This window comes from Ambystoma mexicanum, chromosome 6q (genome assembly GCF_040938575.1).
Source record: "Ambystoma mexicanum isolate Mex_15411 chromosome 6q, UKY_AmexF1_1, whole genome shotgun sequence".
In the NCBI taxonomy this organism is placed as follows: domain Eukaryota; kingdom Metazoa; phylum Chordata; class Amphibia; order Caudata; family Ambystomatidae; genus Ambystoma; species Ambystoma mexicanum.
Genome location: NC_090937.1, coordinates 1529061987 through 1529082006, shown reverse-complemented (window position 1 = coordinate 1529082006; position 20020 = coordinate 1529061987). Strand labels below are relative to the sequence as shown.

Genomic DNA, 20020 nt, shown 5'->3' with positions numbered 1-20020 from the left:
TTACTTCTTCATTTCTGTGCCTTCATTGAACAAATCAAATGGTATTGGCGATTAATGTCATGTTACTGGGATTTATAATGCACACAGCAGTCAGTTGCATAATCTCCAGATGTGAAAGGACTAAGTGGGAAAATGCAACGGTGCAAGATGCAAAATAGTGTTGCTGTTGTGTTCATCCGTGCACATCACATCAAGTGACAAGAGTGTTTCATCTCCCAAAAGTAAACCTCATGTGGCTATGGTGCTAGCATGCATTTTCCAGGGGTGGGGTATTTAAGTTGCTTGTAAATGTAAGGAGTGTGGAGAACTGTGTTGGTGAATCTGTGTGGGTTAGTGTGGTGTTTATGGAAAACTAGTGTATACATTAGTTTTTTGGTTGCGGTATGTTCCATTGTGTAACCTGTGATGATTTGCTGTTGGTGTTGTATGTCGAGATGTGGTGTTAGGCTAAGGCAGGGGATCTGCAACCGGTGGCTCTCCAGATGTTTTGGACTACAACCTCCTTGATCCTTCACCTCTGAATATGGTGGATATGGCTGATGGGGGCTGTAGTCCAAAATATCTGGACAGCCAAGTGTTGCAGACCCCTGGCTAGGGGGCAATGCTATTTTAGTCGACACTGTGCATGACCCAAATTCAGTGACCCCAGGATCCAGTCACCTTCATGGGACCTCCCTTCCGACTTCCCATGGACACCTCAATGACACTGCAGCTGTAGCACCACAACACAACGCACAGCATTACCTGAAGGCAGTTTCCAACAAAAAATGTATTCTATATTTAAAACCTAATCATGTTTTTGGCAATGTTACATTGCAACACTGGCTAACTGGTGCTAGTTCACAACAATATTCCTTTGGTACAACGTGAAAGTCGCACCACAACCCACCAACACAGTCTCCCAAGGTAGCCCTCCTGACGTTTTGGTATTGTTGGGCCCCCTGGTGGTGGTGAAGGCATAGTCTGCAGAAAAGATGGGATCCGGTAAACAATATATTAGAATGCCAACAGTAAACTTCCAATAGGGTGAGGTGAGGGGTTTAGGGTAAGAATGGGGAGAGGACACAGGGGGTATACCCTGTGCTGGAAATGTAGACAATTTACTTGGGGTACACCATCCCTTCACCAACATTGCACTTGTGGGATGTGGTATCAGGTGGGGAGGTGGATTGGCAGTGGTGTGGGTGGGACTGAGATGCTAGGTGTTGAATAATGTGGGTGTCCTGAATATCGGATGCTGTGCAAAAAATAGTCAATCAAAGGAGCAGTCTTGGAGCAGGCAATGCACACTTGGTAAGATGCTCATTTTATCTGTCAGAATAGTCGCCATGACAGTAAAATGTGCACAAAGCAAGAGCTAGATATATAGCTTTGGCCGGTTTCATTGAGATTGGGGAGTCCTGGTGGGGGATGGGGGAAGGGCTTTCAGATGCAGTTGGCGAAGTCATAGCATATCGCTGCCCACTGCATGCATTGAAACTCCAAACGCACATCGTTTAAGAGACTTGCGACAGTAGGGGGCAGTGAACTTCCCCCAATTTTGTTTTTTTTGGCGGGAGGGGGGTTGGGGCTCAGGTCTACATGGAACAGCGCTCCGGCAACAGAGCCCATTCTTCTTCCGGCCAATTCCTTCCCTGGGTATACCGCTGTAAAAGAACAGGGGTGAATGCTGCAGGCAGAGTTGTCACTGTTAGCATTCTAGGGCCGACTGATTCACATGCAACCACGAGGCGAGCTTGCACAGGTAGAAGCTAATCTTGGCATTTGGCAGGGTGGAAAAGGTCCAGTATATTCACGCCTCTCCAGAACCTTAGATCGTCACCTTTGCCACTTGGGCGAAGGAGGGGAGAGCATTCCAAGTGGAAAAGCCCCCTAAGTGAAGGGATCTACACCCAAATAACTACTGAACACATAAGGTTGTTGAACTTATAAAATAACTCATAGTTTTAAGAGTTATATTGTCAGATTTTTGTGACAAAGAAAATGGCATAGAGTGATCTATTCCGACCAAAACTAAATATTTCTATATATGTTTAATGCCAGAAAACTAATTGAGAGTAGGGTAGTATGTGCGTATTGTATCCACTTTCCCCATATTGGCAGCACCGGTGTGTCTCTTTGAGCTCCAAAACTCTTGCTTGGCCATCCTAACAAAGGCATTTACGACAATTCAGGCAAATGATATTTTCATCACAAAAAGCTTGCCCTACCGCAGTACCCCATCAGGAAAGATATCCTCTGTCCCAAGATGCCAGTTTTAATTCAGAAAGTAACATTAAACAGAAAAGCCCATATTTCATGTTATGTCGATGTAGGTCTTTCAGCTGAAGGTTGGGTATATAGAAAGCGAGCAATAGAAAATTCCCTGTCTGAAAAACTAGTCAGAGCCACACGGTGTCAGCAAAGTCCTCCTGGAATAACTATGGGAGGAGATTTTGCTTTAGTGAACGAAACAGCTCTTTGAAAATCACATCTGTTTTTAACACGCTCGATTCAATTTCATAAAAGGCGCTGCGCACAACACAAAACAGGGCGGGCAAGACATTGTCGGGTTTGAATCTAACAGCCCCTCAACCACAGACTATGGTTCCATCAAAAATAGGCCCGCAACAAGAAGTGTTCCAACTTAACTAAAGATGTGTCTCTTACCCAACTCCCAAACTATCCAAACGCAAAACTTGTACAAATTGATACATTATGTCCAAATTCTTAATTTTGCAACATTTTCAAGATATTTATTCTTCCGACATAAGATTATACAAAACTCATTATTACGTTGAACTCTTCTCTAAAGAGTTTGTTGTCGTCCGCCATTCGCCGGTTGATCTCCTCTTCAAGTTTGTCAACGGGCAGTGGTGGGTACTTCCTGTTGGTGCTGGGGGATCTCGCGAGCAGTGGCATGCTCTGGGGTTCTGGATTGTGGGTCCAAAAAAAAAAACAAAGTATTACTTCAAATATGCATGCTAAAAGCAAACTTTTCTTTTAAGGGCTGGCAATATTCAGGAACATTTCATGCTAATCTACTTTGCAAAATCAACATGAGTCACTATGCATTATGTGCAAATACATAACTTTTTTGTATTATGTAAATGCCCTTTGTAAGTACTTCACGATAAAGGATGTTCGCTAAATAAAATCTATTTGGGCAGTTTTGTCACTCCTCTTGGTGCAGGAGAATTTGACACCAAGAGTGTTGCTTGTAACAGCAATAAGAATTTCCAAAACCTCAACAACAAAATATAGAATCCTTTTTATAATAGTCACAGTCACATAGTGAATTCAATAAAAAACAAAAATGCTGAAACAAAAAAATAAAAACATAGGCGTTAAAGTGCACAGTCACTAGAGATGTTGATTGAGAAGGGAGGAAAAGGTGGCGCGCATTCATGTCATTAGCTGATTTGTGTTCATAAATTCGCCCCCAAGGCGCCTAGGCATCTGCTGTTTTGCAAAGAAATCCATCTGGTGACTCCCTTTATAGAGTAAGTTCTAAAACCGAATTCGTTTTCATTGTAAAACAGAAAATTGCATTTTTAAGTGAAAAATGCCAAGTCAGAATGAAGTCGGTATGAACAGGACCAAACATGAACCAGTCGGTAATGGGATTGCAACCCGTGATTCGACATGGTTTGGCCTACCACTCACATCAGCCCTAGTCTGCATCGGCAATGGTGAGGGATCATGGGATTTGTAGGCCAAAACATCTAAAGGAGCAAATGTTGCTGAGCATACCCAATGTTGGAGATTGATATGCAGAATGTTGACATGGCAATAGAGAGTGGATCACCTGACGAGCACTGTTGCCATTCAAAGTAGCAAATACAAAGAGGAGGAGTGCCGACTAACCTGTGTCATCGGCTCGGCCGTTGGACAATCGGAAGGAATTGGAGTGGCTCCCAGCCTGCTTATATTTCTTGAACCTAAACAAGGAGACAGTGTTCACAGATTAGCCGCCATGGGAGGCACTTTGGGATCTTGGAAAGACTATCCCAGAGCAAGCAGCGAAAACTAGAATACCTTCTCGTCTCTTCAAGTCGAGGCTGGTCATTTTATAGCATAACAGATTTGAGAAACCACACCAATATATTAAAGACTGAAAATTTAGAAGAATAAAAAATCTACTTTCATTTAAAAAAGCATATTTGAAGTATAAGCCTTTTTTCTATTGTAAATACTTTTACTACTTCGGTAGAAAACACATCAAGAAAAACAAACTGCTAAACCAGTAAATTATTTCACACTAGGTTTCAATTCCCAACCACATATCAACAAACAAAGGGACATTCTGGAACCGTTCTCATAAGTGATTGTGGAAATTGCAAATTTTTACACAGAGAACATTGAATCATTTCTAGTCACTAAACTGCCTCTTTAAACTATGAACAGTGTCGAATCTGTCAATATATTTTATATCGTCTCATTGACATGGAAAGTGCAGTGGTAGTAAACTGGGTCGAACCACAGTCATGACTATTGATATGACACGACCCGGTCGTGAGGATCCACGATTAGTTTTCAAGGATCGATAAAGACCCGAAGGCAGTGCGGCTGTCGGGACAGAGGTGAACCTCGGTCTCATCGTAGCACCGGAATTGATGTCATAAGACTATCGGGTACGAGGCAGTGGCTCGTCACATATAGTGGAGCTCTCTGCCTCAGGTGGAGACAATGTCCCCTGGGTAGGAATAACAGAAGAACTGAACTGTGCATGCAGAATATGGCGGCAGCCACGCCCCTCAATGTCTGTGGATTTTCCGCTTGTACATCACCAAGAATCGTCCATAAATGTGTAGAAAAACCCTGTAGAATCTGTGCTCCAAGGCTTTTTTCTTGAGACGGGCATACTCTGCCAGTTTCCCTGTCCGGTTTTCTCCCCAGCTGCACAGAAAGCATCCCTCTTCGGTTTTCTCCACAGCTGCATAGAAAGCATCCCTCTTCGGTTTTCTCCACAGCTGCATAGAAAGCATCCCTCTTCGGTTTTCTCCACAGCTGCATAGAAAGCATCCCTCTTCGGTTTTCTCCACAGCTGCATAGAAAGCATCCCTCTTCGGTTTTCTCCACAGCTGCATAGAAAGCATCCCTCTTCGGTTTTCTCCACAGCTGCATAGAAAACATCCCTCTTCGGTTTTCTCCACAGCTGTATAGAAAGCATCCCTCTTCGGTTTTCTCCACAGCTGTACAGAAAGCAATCACTCTGCTGATGCTACCATGGTGATCTAGTTTAGTTCTGTATGCGATGTGCTGTACATAGGGTCCCATGCATCAGGTCTCTGTTTTGGTCTGTATATGATCTCATTGAATGCACGATGCCTTTATACTGTGCCAGCGGTCTCCAGACACACACTGTTTTATCAGGAAGCAGGGCGGGATGCACACCATGAACACAGATCAATCCTATGCAGCACCGACATCGATAGAGATAGTGTAGATGTAGAAAACAGCCCTTCAATCCCAGCTGTAAGTCACCAAATTCAAACGTCTAGGTAGGGGAGCCCATCTAAGCAGCTGTCGCCTCATTTCTGCAACTGAAACTCAATGCACCCATTATTGGTTTAGATTTACCATAAAACCAAGACGCCGGGCCCATGTACAAGTCTCCTCTCAGCTTGTCTGGTGGGCAGCTGCCAAGGTGTCTGTGTGCATGCCCTGCACAGTGAAAGATGGCATGTGCTTCATACGCTGTGCTGAGTACAGCCACCTGTTTATGATTGGTTATCTATAATACGCTTAATACCCAGAGGTTTCTAAGCGTGACCCGGGGATCCCTGTCGTCTTGTTAATACCCAGAGGTTTCTCAGCGTGACCCGGGGATCCGTGTCGTCTTGTTAATACCCAGAGGTTTCTAAGCGTGACCCGGGGATCCCTGTCGTCTTGTTAATACCCAGAGGTTTCACAGCGTGACCCGGGGATCCGTGTCGTCTTGTTAATACCCAGAGGTTTCTCAGCGTGACCCGGGGATCCGTGTCGTCTTGTTAATACCCAGAGGTTTCTAAGCGTGACCCGGGGATCCGTGTCGTCTTGTTAATACCCAGAGGTTTCTCAGCGTGACCCAGGGATCCGTGTCGTCTTGTTAATACCCAGAGGTTTCTAAGCGTGACCCGGGGATCCGTGTCGTCTTGTTAATACCCAGAGGTTTCTCAGCGTGACCCAGGGATCCGTGTCGTCTTGTTAATACCCAGAGGTTTCTAAGCGTGACCCGGGGATCCGTGTCGTCTTGTTAATACCCAGAGGTTTCTCAGCGTGACCCAGGGATCCGTGTCGTCTTGCTTCCAAGGCGAGCGCATTGCCCCTGATCTATCCTCCAATGGCAGTTCCCGCTGCTCCATCCACACCCATAGTGCCCTTCCTTAATGTGCCTTTTTTCCCCTTTGCTCCACTGCTATTGTCAGGGGAGAGGAGCAAGGCTCTGGTACAAGGCCTCAGTGCTCCAGAGAGAACACAAACCCCAGCATGGCTTGGCAACCTCAGAGAATTGTTAGGTCAATGTGAAGTCCTAAATTAATTCAACTCTTGGGTGCTGCATGGTATGGCTCTGTGAGGTGTGGGGGAAGAGGGCACAGCTGACGTAGGGTGCTGATGGTTAGTGGGGGTTGAACCAAGTTGCCATCCCATTGAGGGTGCTGAAAGTGGAGATTTGCTCGGAATGCACAGGCTAAGTGCATAGTGTTTGTTATGCGATTACCCCTCTCTTCAGTTGTTTGCTAACCTATGTTGGAAATGGGGAAAATGAAAATGATTGGGAGGTCCAACATATAAGGCACCAAGAAACAAAGCATGTGTACTATCCGTGTTTGCACCTGGGCCAGCTCTGGCCAGTCCTAAGGGAAGAGGAGTACCGGGAATTCTGGACCATTGAGGATTGCTTCCGCCCCATCGTGGTCTGTGCAGCAAAAGCTGTTCTAAAGACCTACCCAAGTACAGGATTGATTCTGATCCCCAGCAAAGCACCGCTCCCAGCTTGGAAATATAGAGTGGAGACAGTTGCAGAGGAGGAAGACACAGCTAAACAAGCAGTTCTAACTGTGGTGCCATCTCAGCAGCCTGCTCCACGACGCACGCAAGCAGAGAAAGTCTTTTCTATGCAGAGCTCCGGTTAAGAAGCACATTTGTCCCCCACATGTTCCCCTACAAATGCCAAAGACATTCTAACGGTGGACAGTACATGGGCAGTACTTGCCATACCCAACTATCGCCACCAATGGAATTGCCAAGAGCGGCTTACTCACTCTTGAGATCCACCTTGCAGCACATGGCGGCGGCGGTGCTACTTTCTATTTCATATACAAATATTTCCATAGCGCCACTGGCAAAGGAGAAATTGGGAGAGGACTGCACTGAAATACATCTTGCACTGGATAGGCTGCCTCAGGGTCAGCTTGCTAAATGCAAAATCCATCCAGTGGCTGTGTTGCGACACCGGTCAGACCATGTACTGTCCCGTTGGATGCCCCGGTACAAAGGTGTCCCTTTTTGCTGTGTGGGGCGAGTGGATCTGTTGGAAAGCTGATGCAAACCCCATGGGACATCAGCTACTGGGGAGCGGGGGGGAGGTGGGGGGGGTTTGGGGGTGTTGTGGGCTCAGGTGCTTTACAATCCCTGGAATCAGTAGATCACTTGCCTATTCTGCTCCTAGTGTTCGAGAAGATATGGGCTAGAGCCCAAACTGCTAGTATTATTAAAATTGGGAAGGGGGCTCGACTTTTAAATTCTTAATATAAATGCAAAGTCAAGATCATTAGGTTGCAAAGATTACATTCTGCAAGTTCACCACAGGGAGCAAAACGAGATTTGAACCCTTTCTGGGCAATGTCAGAGGGGAGGAATGGGATCACTAGAAGGACCAGATGATGTGTATATCAGCAAGATAGCTCAGTGAGTGGAACGACGGCTGCCGAGATCTGTTGGTCATCTGCCGGTTCATAGCCTTAGTTTTATCGTTCGAGGTTGATAAGGGAGTACGATCTTTGGGTGCGTTCTATTAATTGCATATAAAACATGTTCTGTGTACAGCGCTTTGGTGAGAGTACTGCATAAATGACACATTATGTGGAAAAAGTTAATCTTGCTTATATTATCCAAGTTTGGAGTGTTTTACTCCCACCCTATTTTAGTTTTCTTCTTGCCATACTTTCATGTGTTTCAACTTGTGATTGTTCTATGGCTCAGCCAAAACAAACACTGTTTGACTTTATGTCTATTCATTTGTAAAGAGTGTACCACATAATGCAACCGATTCTTGGGGATTTTTGCAGTTTCCAGGACTGGGTTGTCGTCGATGTTTTATCAGAATACGTATGGTTGCACCTGAAGGTTTGCTCCGATTTAGCACTGGCCCATGAGACCAGACCAGATCCATATATATATATAGCCTTAAAATGAGGCAACCGTGAACAATGAGTGGGGCATCAGAAGGGCCAGTGGTCGATGTCAGTGGTAGAGAGATTGTGGGAATATGGGCAGTAATTGAGTATTTCTGCATGTAATTGAGGTGATGTAACATGAAGACAGATTCACCCTCAAGCTGAACAACTAAGCCAATTCCCTAGGCGTCGTGGTCTATAGCCATCTCTTCCTCCAAAATCATGTGGCCAAGAAAGCCCAAACAGCCTGGCTCCAAAATTACACACTTGGTAAAATCAAACCCTTCATCCCCCCCCCCCCACCTCGCTAGCATCCATACAGTAGTCCAGGTACTGGTAACACCCTCCTCACCAGGCTCCCAGCCACGTACATGGCTCCCCTCAAAGCTGCCCACCACGGCGCAGGCCGTCCTATTGTGTGTGCCCGTAGCTTCGACCACATCACCCCCATCCTACGTGATCTCTTCTGGCTCCTTAAAACTGCATACATCACATACAAAGCGGTCTCCAACTGAACCCCATCTTATCTGGCAGCCAAACTCTGCATCTCGGGAGGATTGCACACCGCCCGTAGATTGATCATCAGAAGGTTGGAGTCCACGCTTAATCTCTGGACCCCACTCCTCCTGGAGGCTCGTACTGCCCCTTCCAACAGGCAGTTCTGAAAAACCGTGAAGACATGTCTCTCATCATTTCCTCCCCCACGAATGAAACCCTGACAATCCCCCACAGTGCTGCGTTACTTTAAAATACTCTAGATCGACGCTAGCCTTTGGCTTCTCCTAAACTCTGGAAAGCGCTCCGCTGCCTACGGGCAGGATTACGCTATAAACAATAAAATCACATACATGTAATTGGAGTGTTACCTCCAACTTTCTGCACGTGCACCATTTACCCCTTAAATAATGCTTTAAACCCCCTGGTTGAGGCATTGGCTGAATCTTTGTGTAATTAAAATCACGGTGGGAAAAACCCACTTTTGAACATCGGAAATTTCAACCAAACGTAGATCATAAATGGCAGCCAGTTTCAGTATAAAGAAGGCCAGTCAGAACTCTTCCTTTTTGATTCATAGCTTTTCAAATCAATTTCACATGCCTATTTGAGGGAAGAGTTAGACACTCACTGTTGCCTCCTTATTTCTAAGAGGGTTTTGTTTATTGTTTGAGTATTTAACATTTAAAATCTCTTACCGCTTTCTTTATCAATACTGAAGGGAAGTAAAACTTGTATCTAGAGGAGTGTCATATCACATCGATATTGTACAGCACAATCAAGAGCAAGCGGCACAGGAGGGCAACACCGACCTACTGCTTCCCTAGAGCCCTAAATGTCAACATCAAGTAGGTAAGTTTAGGAGGTCTTTCTTTACATGCAAAGGTCTCTGCGCATGTGTTTCCAATAATCAATCTATTTAAAGGGGCAGGAAATGCACCCTATACTTCTATCAAATTCACTCTCTGGACGATCAGGCGCTAAAGCCACTGGAAGGCAGCACCTATCTGCTTCGCCACGGGATGCAAGTACACCAGAGTTCATATCCACGAAATGTACGTGGTTGGCCTGCGGGTTGGCGAAGCATGTTCAAATTCGGGTAGCCAAGAATGACAAAAAGTGTGGTTTGCGGAAAGGGGGAGGAACGTGTTCACCTTCACGATCATGCACACGTGCTTTCCAAAACTTCCATGTGCCATTAAGAAAAATTATTTAGCTTTTAGAAGGATGGTGAAAACCTATTTATTCTGATCTGCCATGGCTTCATTTCTCACTCTCTCCATCAGCACCCCGATACCTTCGGGTGACCGTGCGCTTTACCAGAAGAGGTAACATAACATATAAACGTGAAGAAATATGGGACGCAAGTTGGCCTCAATTAACTGGTTTCAATTAATACACAACTGCTCCCTCCATATGTGAAACAATTTACAATTACTGTACAATACAGGATCTTTACAGGGACCAAATTAATCTTTTGATGAGCAGGAGCTTAAGCAGCTCTCGGAGATCCAGCATCACCCAGGGTGTAGGAGCTGCCTATGGGGAATAGAGAAACAGGATGAAGCACAGAGCACATCTAACCTCTATACGAGATGGGAACTAGAACATTTTGTCCCTTGGTATCACAGACCTGGCTCTGGACTGGTTGACCTCATTCCTCTCTGACCGCCCTGGGCCCTTTCCTCTCCAGCATCTCATTCTCCATCTATGCTGTCCCTCCCTCAGGGCTCGATCCTCTGGCCCTGGCTCTTCAAGATCTACCTGGCCCCTATAGCCCAGCTGATCGCCACCTTCGTTTTATGCTGATGACACACAGCTCTGTCAAGCTACCCTCGTCTACCTCTGCCTCTTCCTCTCTCATTCCTGACTGTTTGTCTGCTATCCAAGCATGGTACACTACTAATGAGTTCTGCCTTAATGCCAGTAAGACAGATATCCTTCTCATTGTGAACCCCGCTTCCTCCTTCCAGTCCACACTCTGGCCACCATCTTTGGGCCCCCTCCCCTCACCCTCCTGAGGAGCAAAATACCTTAGTGTCATCTTCGACTCCTCCTTCTCTCCTCACATCATGGACCTGGCCTAGAAGGTCCACTTTTAGCTACACCTCCTCAGAGGCATTATCCCCTTCCTCACCATCCCCCAAAAACTCAATGTCTCCAGTGTTCTGGTTCTCTCCAGGCTGGACTACTGCAACATCCTCTTCCTCAATCTTATCAACTCCTCTCTTTGCCCCCTTCAACTAATCCAGAATAGAACTGAGACTTATCCTTGGCCTCAAGCCCAGGCACCGCATCTCTCCAGCACTTCAATCTCTCCACTGGCTCCCAGCTGATGCGAGCATCAAATGCAAGACCCTCTGCATCATCCACAAGGCTTACTGGTTCCTGGGACCATGCTACATCCACCTCTCTCTCCCTAAATACCTCCCTACGATAGACCCCTTCGCTCTTCTAGCTCCAACTCTCTGCAAATCAGATGTTTTTCCAAACAGTGTGTGGGGTAAATCTCTCTCTTCTGCAGGCGCCTCCCTCTGGAATGGCCTCCCGCCCCTCTCAGACTTGAGCCGGATCTTAAGTTCTGAAAGCCTCTCCAGACCTTCCTCTTCCTTCTCCCTCCCCCTCCCCCTCCACTGCTAACATCCCCCCCTGTCCAAGACTGGTGGCCTGGTTCCTTCAGAGTCATAGAGGGTGCCAGGCCCTCCCCTGCCCAGTCTCCCTCTGCACTTGTTCTCCTGTGACCCTGCTCCCTTCTTGCACTTGCCCTCCCGGGTCCCCTGCCTACAATTGTCTGTAGCAATTCCAGCTCCTTAACTTGCACTTAGTTGTGGACACCCCCTCACACTCTGCTTGCCCCTGGTCATGTCCACCTGGCCTCGCTGGCACTCTGGGCCCTCTCACCCAGTTCCTCTGTAGACCCCCCCCCAATCGATCTTTTCGCCACGTGTGCGAATTCCATATGCCAGAAGTTTGCCAGCAGGTTTCATCAGCCGAGGACCTTGGGGGACGTGTTCTCCTTCCTGTGGGAAGGCCTGGTGCAGTACCCTTTTACCCCTCGTTTCCTCTCCAACTATGTGTCAACAACACACAGCGTTGATGCAAGATGATACTCATCGCCCTGGTGTGGCGAGACATTTATGGTATCCGGACCTGCTCAGCCCATCAGCATCGCCTCCAGTCAAGTTGACGGTACTTCGGGATCTTCTCACCAGAGAGGGAGGCGCAATCATTTATCATGACCCAGGATAGCTGAACCTGAAGCCATAGCTCCTGCAGCCTTAGAGTTTGGAGGTGATGAGCTGCCGGTGGACTACAAGGAATTCCTTGTCAAGGCCAGGGCATCATTGACTCTAAAGTGCTACGGCCATAAGTGGGAGCATTTTGCTACATGGTTCTGGTCACAAAAGATTACCCCTTTGAGGGTCACGGCTCCACATATCCTTCCATGCTTGCTGTCCTTGGGAAGTGCTGGACTGGCTCATGCATCCATACACCTGACGGCTATCTCCCACTACACCAGGTCACCGGGAAGATCCTTGATGTGGTCCCACAGACTCATCAAGGAGTTCAAGGGACACTTCCAATATTTCCCATTGGTGAAGGCTCCCGCCCTAACAAGGGAACTCAATGTAGTTCTAATAAGGTTCATGGGGGCATCAAACCCCACTCAAGTTTCTCTCATGGAAAACCGCTTTCCTTGTGACCATCACATCTGCCAAAAGCGTGGGTGTGACCCAGACCCTATCCTGCAAGCAACCATATCTGACTTTTGCGAATCGAGCGTAGTACTGCGGACACACCCCTCTTTCATGCCGAAGGTTCTGTCATAATTCCACCTCAACAAGCCTTTTGTTTTGCCCATTTTCCACCCGAAAAGCCGCTACCATAGAGGGCCTTGCATCCGCTGGACGTTGATCATGCTCTGAAGTTCTACATGGCACGCAGGAAGGGGTTTTGGAAGACTTCACAGTTATTTGTGAACTTGGGACCTGTGAACCATGGGAAGTCCTTGTCCAAGTCTTCCATCATAAAATGGCTCCCTAGCTGCATCATGCACTGTCATAGGCTGGTGAACTGGCCGCTGCCAGGCCGAATGGGAGCCCACTCCACCAGTGATCATTGCGACAACGGCATTCCTTTCTGGTGTACCCCTGCTCGACATCTGCAGGGCTGCAACGTGGAGGTCCATGCATACCTTCACGAAATTCTACTGTGTCAACAGGGATTCCAGGGAGGAGTCCAGAGTCGGCCAAGCAATGCTATGCAACCTCTTTGCTTGAGGTGAGTCTGTTCCAGGTGTAAGTGTTATCTGCTTCTGTTGAGCCTTGCCACCCCCTGTGGTTGTGTAATGTGTACTGCTGTGTATTCGGTATTCATGAGCATTTGAATCCATGCCAGACCCCATCATGCTGGAGAAAGTTTAAGTTACTTACCTGTAACTATTAATCTCCAGCATGGGTCAGGCATGGATTCACATGCAAACCAGAGGGCACTCCGGCCCCTCTGCGGCTCTTCTTGGTCATACTGCCACTTAACGTGCTTACGAAATCTGAAGAGGCCTTCCAGAGGCAGGCCTTAGGGAGAGGGGTGTCGTCATTGGATGGGGGCAATATGACCCAGAGGACAGTGATTTTTTAAAGTAAAAGTGAAACAGGTTTTTCTTTTTCCGAGGATGCCCAACCTGACAGGGAATATTCATGCTGGAGAACTGTACTTTGCTGCACATATCTTTATAGATTCTACACAGGCTGCACAGCACAAAAGAAGCTAAATCCAAACTACTTGTATTCTGAAAGAGACGGAGAAACACTAAAGTACATACACTACCTACACCAAGAGATTTATGACTTCTGGAAATCAATATGAAATGTCTCCCAGAATATCCACATACAAAGGAAATTACTTTAGAGGTTTTAAATCTGTCATTAAATCAATGCCGCCATTGCTGTAGCTAGGCTGCTGGACATGCTTCTCGCTTCGCCGGTAAAGTCAATTACGTCAAACTGGAAATCGGCCAACTGGATGAACAAGCACACTGTGGTGGAGGTGGGAACGTTCTGTTAGAAGGGAAGGTAGTTAGTTATGCCACCTCAGATCACAGGAAACAAACCTTAGTGGAAGGGTGCTGGGCAAACCGATCCTTCATTGGATGAACTCTGGTAGTGACCCAACCTACTTCTCTTTCAGCTTGTAATGTCTGCTTTCAAATTAACACTCGGAAGTACAGTGCTTTAATAGTGTTCTGCTTTCATTGCCCTCACCTCAAGTTCCCCTCCTTTCTCACACTTTTCTGTATGTGGCCTTTACTTTTTCTCTTCTGTGCTCCCGTTCACTAATGCAACCTTTTCAGATGCATCACACATGCTAGAAAAAGTACAGGGACGTCATTGGCCCCCCCACCAACCTCCTACAGCGTTGGGGGCCTGCCACACCAGGTAGCGCAGCTTCCTGGTTCCTGTTTGTGAGCAGCACAGGGGAGCCGAGGAGCCAAGGGGGCCTGGAAGGACAGATTGAAGCTGCAAGAAAAAGTTAAGGCTTGTTTTTGTGATGTGTGTTTCTGCATGTATGGAGTGCATGTCAGATGTTTGTATGTGAATGGTGGGTGAATTAGAAGTAAGGAACAAGTTACTTACCTGTAACTGTTGTTCTCCAGCATGGGTCTGGCATGGATTCACATGCTCATGAATATTCCCCGTCGTCAGGCTGGGAATCCTCGGTAAAGAAAAATCAGTATCAGTTTCGTTTCTGATCTGTCTTTCGTAGTAGTAACCAATCACTGATCTCTGCGTCATACTGACCACAGCCAATGACTGCCATCTCCCTAAGCCCCGCCTCTGGCAGCCATCTTCAGATTTGGTAGCACGTGAAGTGTCAGTATGACCAAGTGAAGAGCCGCAGAGGGGTAGGCGGGAGGGTTCCCATGTGAATCCATGCCAGACCCATGCTGGAGAACAACAGTTACAGGTAAGTAACTTGTTCTTTCTCCAGCATGGGGTCTGGCATGGATTCACATGCTCATGAATCAAAGAATACATAGCAGTACACACATGCACAACCACGGGAGGTGGCAAAGGCTCAACATTAAGCATTACATCCAAAACTCAACATTAAGCAATTCTTACCTCCTCACCAGCCTCACCTTAGGCGAACAGGTTGCGCAGCACTGCTTGGCCGACCCTGGACTCCTCCCTGGAATCCCGATCGACGCAGTAGAATTTCGTGAAGGTGTGCGTCGACCTCCATGTAGCAGCCCTGCAGATGTCCAGCAAGGGCACACCAGATAGGAACGCCGTGGTAGCTGCGATCGCTCTGGTGGAATGGGCTCTCGGACGGCAAGGCAGCGGTCGGTTTGCCAACCGATGACAGTACATGATACAGCCGGAGAGCCATCTGGAAATGGAAGCCTTCGAGAGAGCCTTCAACTGATTGACAGGTCCAAAGTTCACAAAAAGTTGTGACGTCTTCCGAAAACTCTTTGTGCGGTCCACGTAGAACTTCAGCGCTCTAGCCACATCCAGCGAGTGCAAAGTCCTTTCAGCCAGCGCCGAAGGCGACGGGAAGAAACAGGCAACACCAAGGGTTCGTTGAGTTGGAAGTCCGACGGCACCTTGGGCATGAAGGAGGGGTGCGTCCTGAGCACTACCCTTGTGTCGTGAAAAGTCAAGTACGGGGGCTTGCAGGAAAGGGCCTGGATCTCACCCATCCGTCGTGCGGAGGTGATGGCCACAAGAAACGCTGTTTTCCACGACAAGAACTTCAACGGAGCTGAGTGCAGAGGCTCGAACGCAGGTCCCATGAGCTTGGTCAGCACCACGTTGAGCTCCCACGCCGGGGCTGGGGGCCTTCACCGGCGGGAACGATCTGAACAGTCCCTTCATGAATTCTTTCACCAGACGAGACCACAAAGACGTCCGTCCCGTGGTTCTGGTGTATCGGGAGATCGCAGCAAGATGAATCTTGATGGAAGCGTGCGCCAGTCCAGCCTTGGCCAGTGTCAGTAGGTACGGCAGAACTTGAGGAGCCGTAATCCGTAGAGGGTTAATCTTCTGTGCGTGACACAGAGGACGCCCTGGCCTTTGTAAGAACCTCTCTGCAGTCGGCCGGTATGTCGTAACCTCCAAACTCTAACGCTGCAGGAGCCAGGCCTGCAAGTTCAGCGACTTCAGGTCATGATGGAGGATGGCGCCTCCTTCTCTGGAGAGAAGATCCGCGTCCACTGGCAGCTTGATTGACGGGGACGCTGACAAGTCCAGAAGGTCTGGGAACCATATCTGCCTCGGCCACGCAAGTGCGATGAGGATCATCCTGCACCGTGACCTCTTGAGCCGGTTGGTGAGCCGGATCAGCAGCTACAATGGAGGGAGCGCATATATGAACAGGCCCTCCCAGGGGAACGAGAAAGCATCGCCCATGCTCCTCGACTGGGGAAACCTGCTGGTGAACCTCCGGCACTTGGAGTTCGTCGCCGTCGCGAAAAGATCGATCTGGGGTGTGCCCCATTGTCGGAAGAGGCGGTCCACTAGATCCTGTCGTAGTTCCCACTCGTGGCACGAGCGCAGCTCTCTGCCGAGCGAGTCGGCGATGGTGTTTTTTATCCCTGCCAGATGGAACGGCACCAGAAACATCCCTTGGGCGTCGGCCCAATGCCACAGATCCTGAGCCTCCTTGGACAGGGCTGGGGATCTGGTACCGCCCTGCTTCCTGATGTAGAACATGGTGGTGGTGTTGTCGGTGAAGATCCTCACCACCTGCCCTTGAGGGACGGAAGAAAGGACCTGAGGGCCCAAAACACTGCACGGAGTTCCAGGACGTTGATATGGAGGGACTTCTCTGTCGGCAGCCAAAGGCCCCTCGCGTGCAGATTTTCGGTGTGCGCTCCCCACCCTTCCAGGGAGGCATCCATGGTCACTGTCTTCTGATGGCCCGGGGTCTGGAAGCCCATGCCTGCCGTCAGATGCGCGCAGGTGCCCCACTACCAGATCGCTCGTCGGAAGCTCTCGTAGAGTGTGATCCTGTCCTCGAAGCTGCCGGTCGTCTGGATCCAGCGAGCGTCCAGGAACTCCTGTAACGGGCGCATCCGAAGCCTGCACAGGCAGATGAGATAAATGCAAGAAGACATCATTCCGAGGAGGGACTTGATGGACCTCACCCTGGCCACGTCCGCAACCAGCATCCGCTGCACCTTGCCCAATATGGCCCTCGTCCTTTCCTCCGACGGAGAGGCCAGATGCGCCACTGTGTCGAGCTTCGCTCCCAGAAACAGTGCGTCTTGAGCAGGCACCAGGTGGGACTTGGCGTAGTTTATGGAGAATCCCAGGTCCGTGAGTAGTTGGACGGTCCTCGCCGTGTGCTCCGCGGCGAGCTCCTTTGTCTTTGCTCGGATGAGCCAGTCGTCCAGGTAGGGGTAGACGTGGATCCCCTCCAGACGCAGCCGCGCCGCCACCGGTGCGAGGCACTTGGTGAGCACCCTGGGTGCCAACCTCAATCCGAAGGGAAGGGCTCTGAACTGGTAGTGACGCCCTTGGACCACGAACCTGAGAAACTTTCGGTGTCCCTTTAGGATGGGGATATGGAAGTAGGCATCCTCCAAATCCAACGACGACAGGAAATCGCCCTCCTCCAGTTGACCCAGGACGTGCTGGAGGGTGACCATCCGGAACTTCTGTGCCTTGATGAATTTGTTCAGTCGTCGTAGGTCCAGGATGGGACGCCATCCTCCCATCTTCTTCACGAGGAAGTATCTTGAGTACACTCCGGAGCCCCGAAGCCTCTTTGGGACGAGCTCGATGGCGCCTTTCTTGAGCATCGCCTTTACCTCCAAGAGAAGTTGTGGGACGTGATGTTACTTCCTGGCCACGGGGGGGACGCGCGGGCACTTCTTTAGAAACTCGAGAGCGTGACCCTGGGCCAGGGCGTCCAGCACCCAACGGTCGGTGGAGATGGACTCCCACACGCTGACGAAGTTCGCCAGCCGGCCTTCCACCGGGGTGCTTCGGTGGGGGCCCGACCCCACGGCCGGTTCAGTCCTGCTTCGACGAGGCTTTGCCGCCTTGCCCTCCTTGGCGACGACGAATGGGCCACTTGACCGAAATCCAGTGTCAGCGATGTCCGTCGCTATAGTAATGGCGTGGTCCGACGCCACTTCTCCTTCCTGCAAGATCTCTAGGGCCTCCGCCCTCTTGTCGTCTGGTAAGAAGTCCAGCAGGGGGCGATTTTGTACCACAACTCCCTGTCGTAGCGGGCTACGATAGCCAAGGCGTTGGCAGCCTTAATCGTCGTCGCTGCCGATGAGATGACTCTGTGTCCCATCGTGTCCAATTTCTTTCCCTTGCCGTCCGGCGGGGAGGTTGATGTAGAGGCCGAGGCCCCCCCCCCACTTTCTTCCTGGCCGCCGCAGAGACGACCGAGTCCGGGGGTCGGCTGTGCCCAAAGGCACAATGGGGCCGCGTCCGGGACCCGGTACTTCTTCTCGTACCGGTCCCTTCTCGCAGGCGTTGTGGATGGGTTCTTGTGGAGGGCGAGACCCTCATCCCAGATATCGTCCAGTAGAGGTACAGCGAGGACCGTCTTCCTCTTGGTCTCGCGCCGTTGATAAAGGAAACCTTCCTTCTCTTCCAGGCAGAGCTGGAAAAGCTCGGATGCCCTGGCGATCATGGCATGAAACGATCCAATCTCGTCGGGCGGGGAACGCCGTGGCTTAAGACTTCGATTAGCTCCTCCTCAGAGGTTGAGGCCGAATCCACAACGACCTCCTGCCCCCCCTTTTACTTCTCCGTAGGAGGTTTCACGGGGGTCATGTCGATGGGCATAAAAGAGGACTCCCTCCGCGGTGGCAGGGAGACTCTGGGCCCCGAGGTCGCCACCACTGGCGTAGCCTCCACAGGCTGAGCCAGGGCCGCCGCGACTGTCTCGATAGAGGCCTTGGCCGGGTGGATTAAGGCTTTCACCACCTTAGTTGCGCTCACCGCCTTCTCTTTGGGGGGCGGGTCACCGCCCCGCTCCCCCTCCGATGGGGCCTTCGAGCTCGACCGGGGTCTCTCCAGGAGCTTCTCCGGGTGCTCGGCCTTCCTCTTACCCGAGCCAGAGCGTTGGCTCGTGGTTGATGGCGCTCCCGGTGCCAGCAGACTCACGGTGCTTGGCCTTCTGTTGGACCCCCGTCGCCAGGGCGCCCTCAAAGGTTTTAGAAGACCGCTCGGACTTCTTCTTCTCGCCCGACGGCTCTTCCCTTCCAGCCAGTTGGCGAGACGCAGATGGCGGTCCTTCATGGTCCGCTCCGACATATTGCCGCAGAACGCACAGTCCTTCTCCACGTGAGTCTTGTCCTCATGCAGGCAGTAGAGGCAAAGGGAGTGTTCGTCCTCCTTAAAGACATTCTGAAGCTGGCATCCAGGGCAGACCCTGAACAGCTTTCCGGGCGTCGAGCTTCCCTTCTCCTGAGCCATGATCGAGATGGGCCTGAGAACCTTCCGGAGTCCTCCAAAAGCGTGGCTCGACGGATTCTTCACCCTTGAGGGGCGTAGAAGAATCCAACACGGGTCCCCGTTGATCGGATAAAGAAACGGTGGGGCTTGAGGCTCTTTTGACCGAAAAAGAGAACATTTTCCTAAGAAAAAGTGCGAAAAAAGCACTAAAGCTCGAGAGCAATAGCACGAGGATCCCAACACTTGAACGTGCGGTAAAAATCTGAAGATGGCTGCCAGAGGCGGGGCTTAGGGAGATGGCAGTCATTGGGTGTGGTCAGTATGATGCAGAGATCAGTGATTGGTTACTACTATGAAAGACAGATCAGAAACGAAACTGATACTGATTTTTCTTTACCGAGGATTCCCAGCCTGACGATGGGGAATATTCATGAGCATGGGAATCCATGCCAGACCCCATGCTGGAGAATGTGATGTGTCTGTTTTTGAATGTTCTGGGTGGGTGGGTGTGTGCCTGTGTAGTGAATGCAATGAGTGGATGTAGGAGAAGGTTTGAGTGACCGGTGGGTGAATGAAAAGGTATGTGGTGTGTTTTTGAATGTTGTTGGTGGGTGTGTGCCTGTGTAAACAATGCAATGAGTCGATGCAAGATAACGTGTGAGGGGAAATGCCTGGTGTACATTTGATGACTTGCATCTATTGTACTTTTTTTCATGATGTGATCTACACCCAAATTGGTGGCCT

The 20020-nt window shown here is 49.6% G+C and overlaps 1 protein-coding gene across 3 annotated transcripts in view; it reads right to left on the bottom strand.

The window, feature by feature from the left end:
- PTPRA (protein tyrosine phosphatase receptor type A) overlaps positions 1-20020 on the bottom strand; it is an 874792-nt gene that overhangs the window by 309310 nt on the left and 545462 nt on the right. For all 3 annotated transcript variants that reach the window (XM_069632225.1, XM_069632227.1, XM_069632226.1), the window contains 2 exons: positions 3847-3920; positions 2776-2912 (listed from right to left, as the gene is read on the bottom strand). In XM_069632225.1, coding sequence (XP_069488326.1) covers positions 2776-2912; positions 3847-3920 — 211 coding nt within the window. The remainder of the gene's footprint in view (positions 1-2775; positions 2913-3846; positions 3921-20020) is intronic.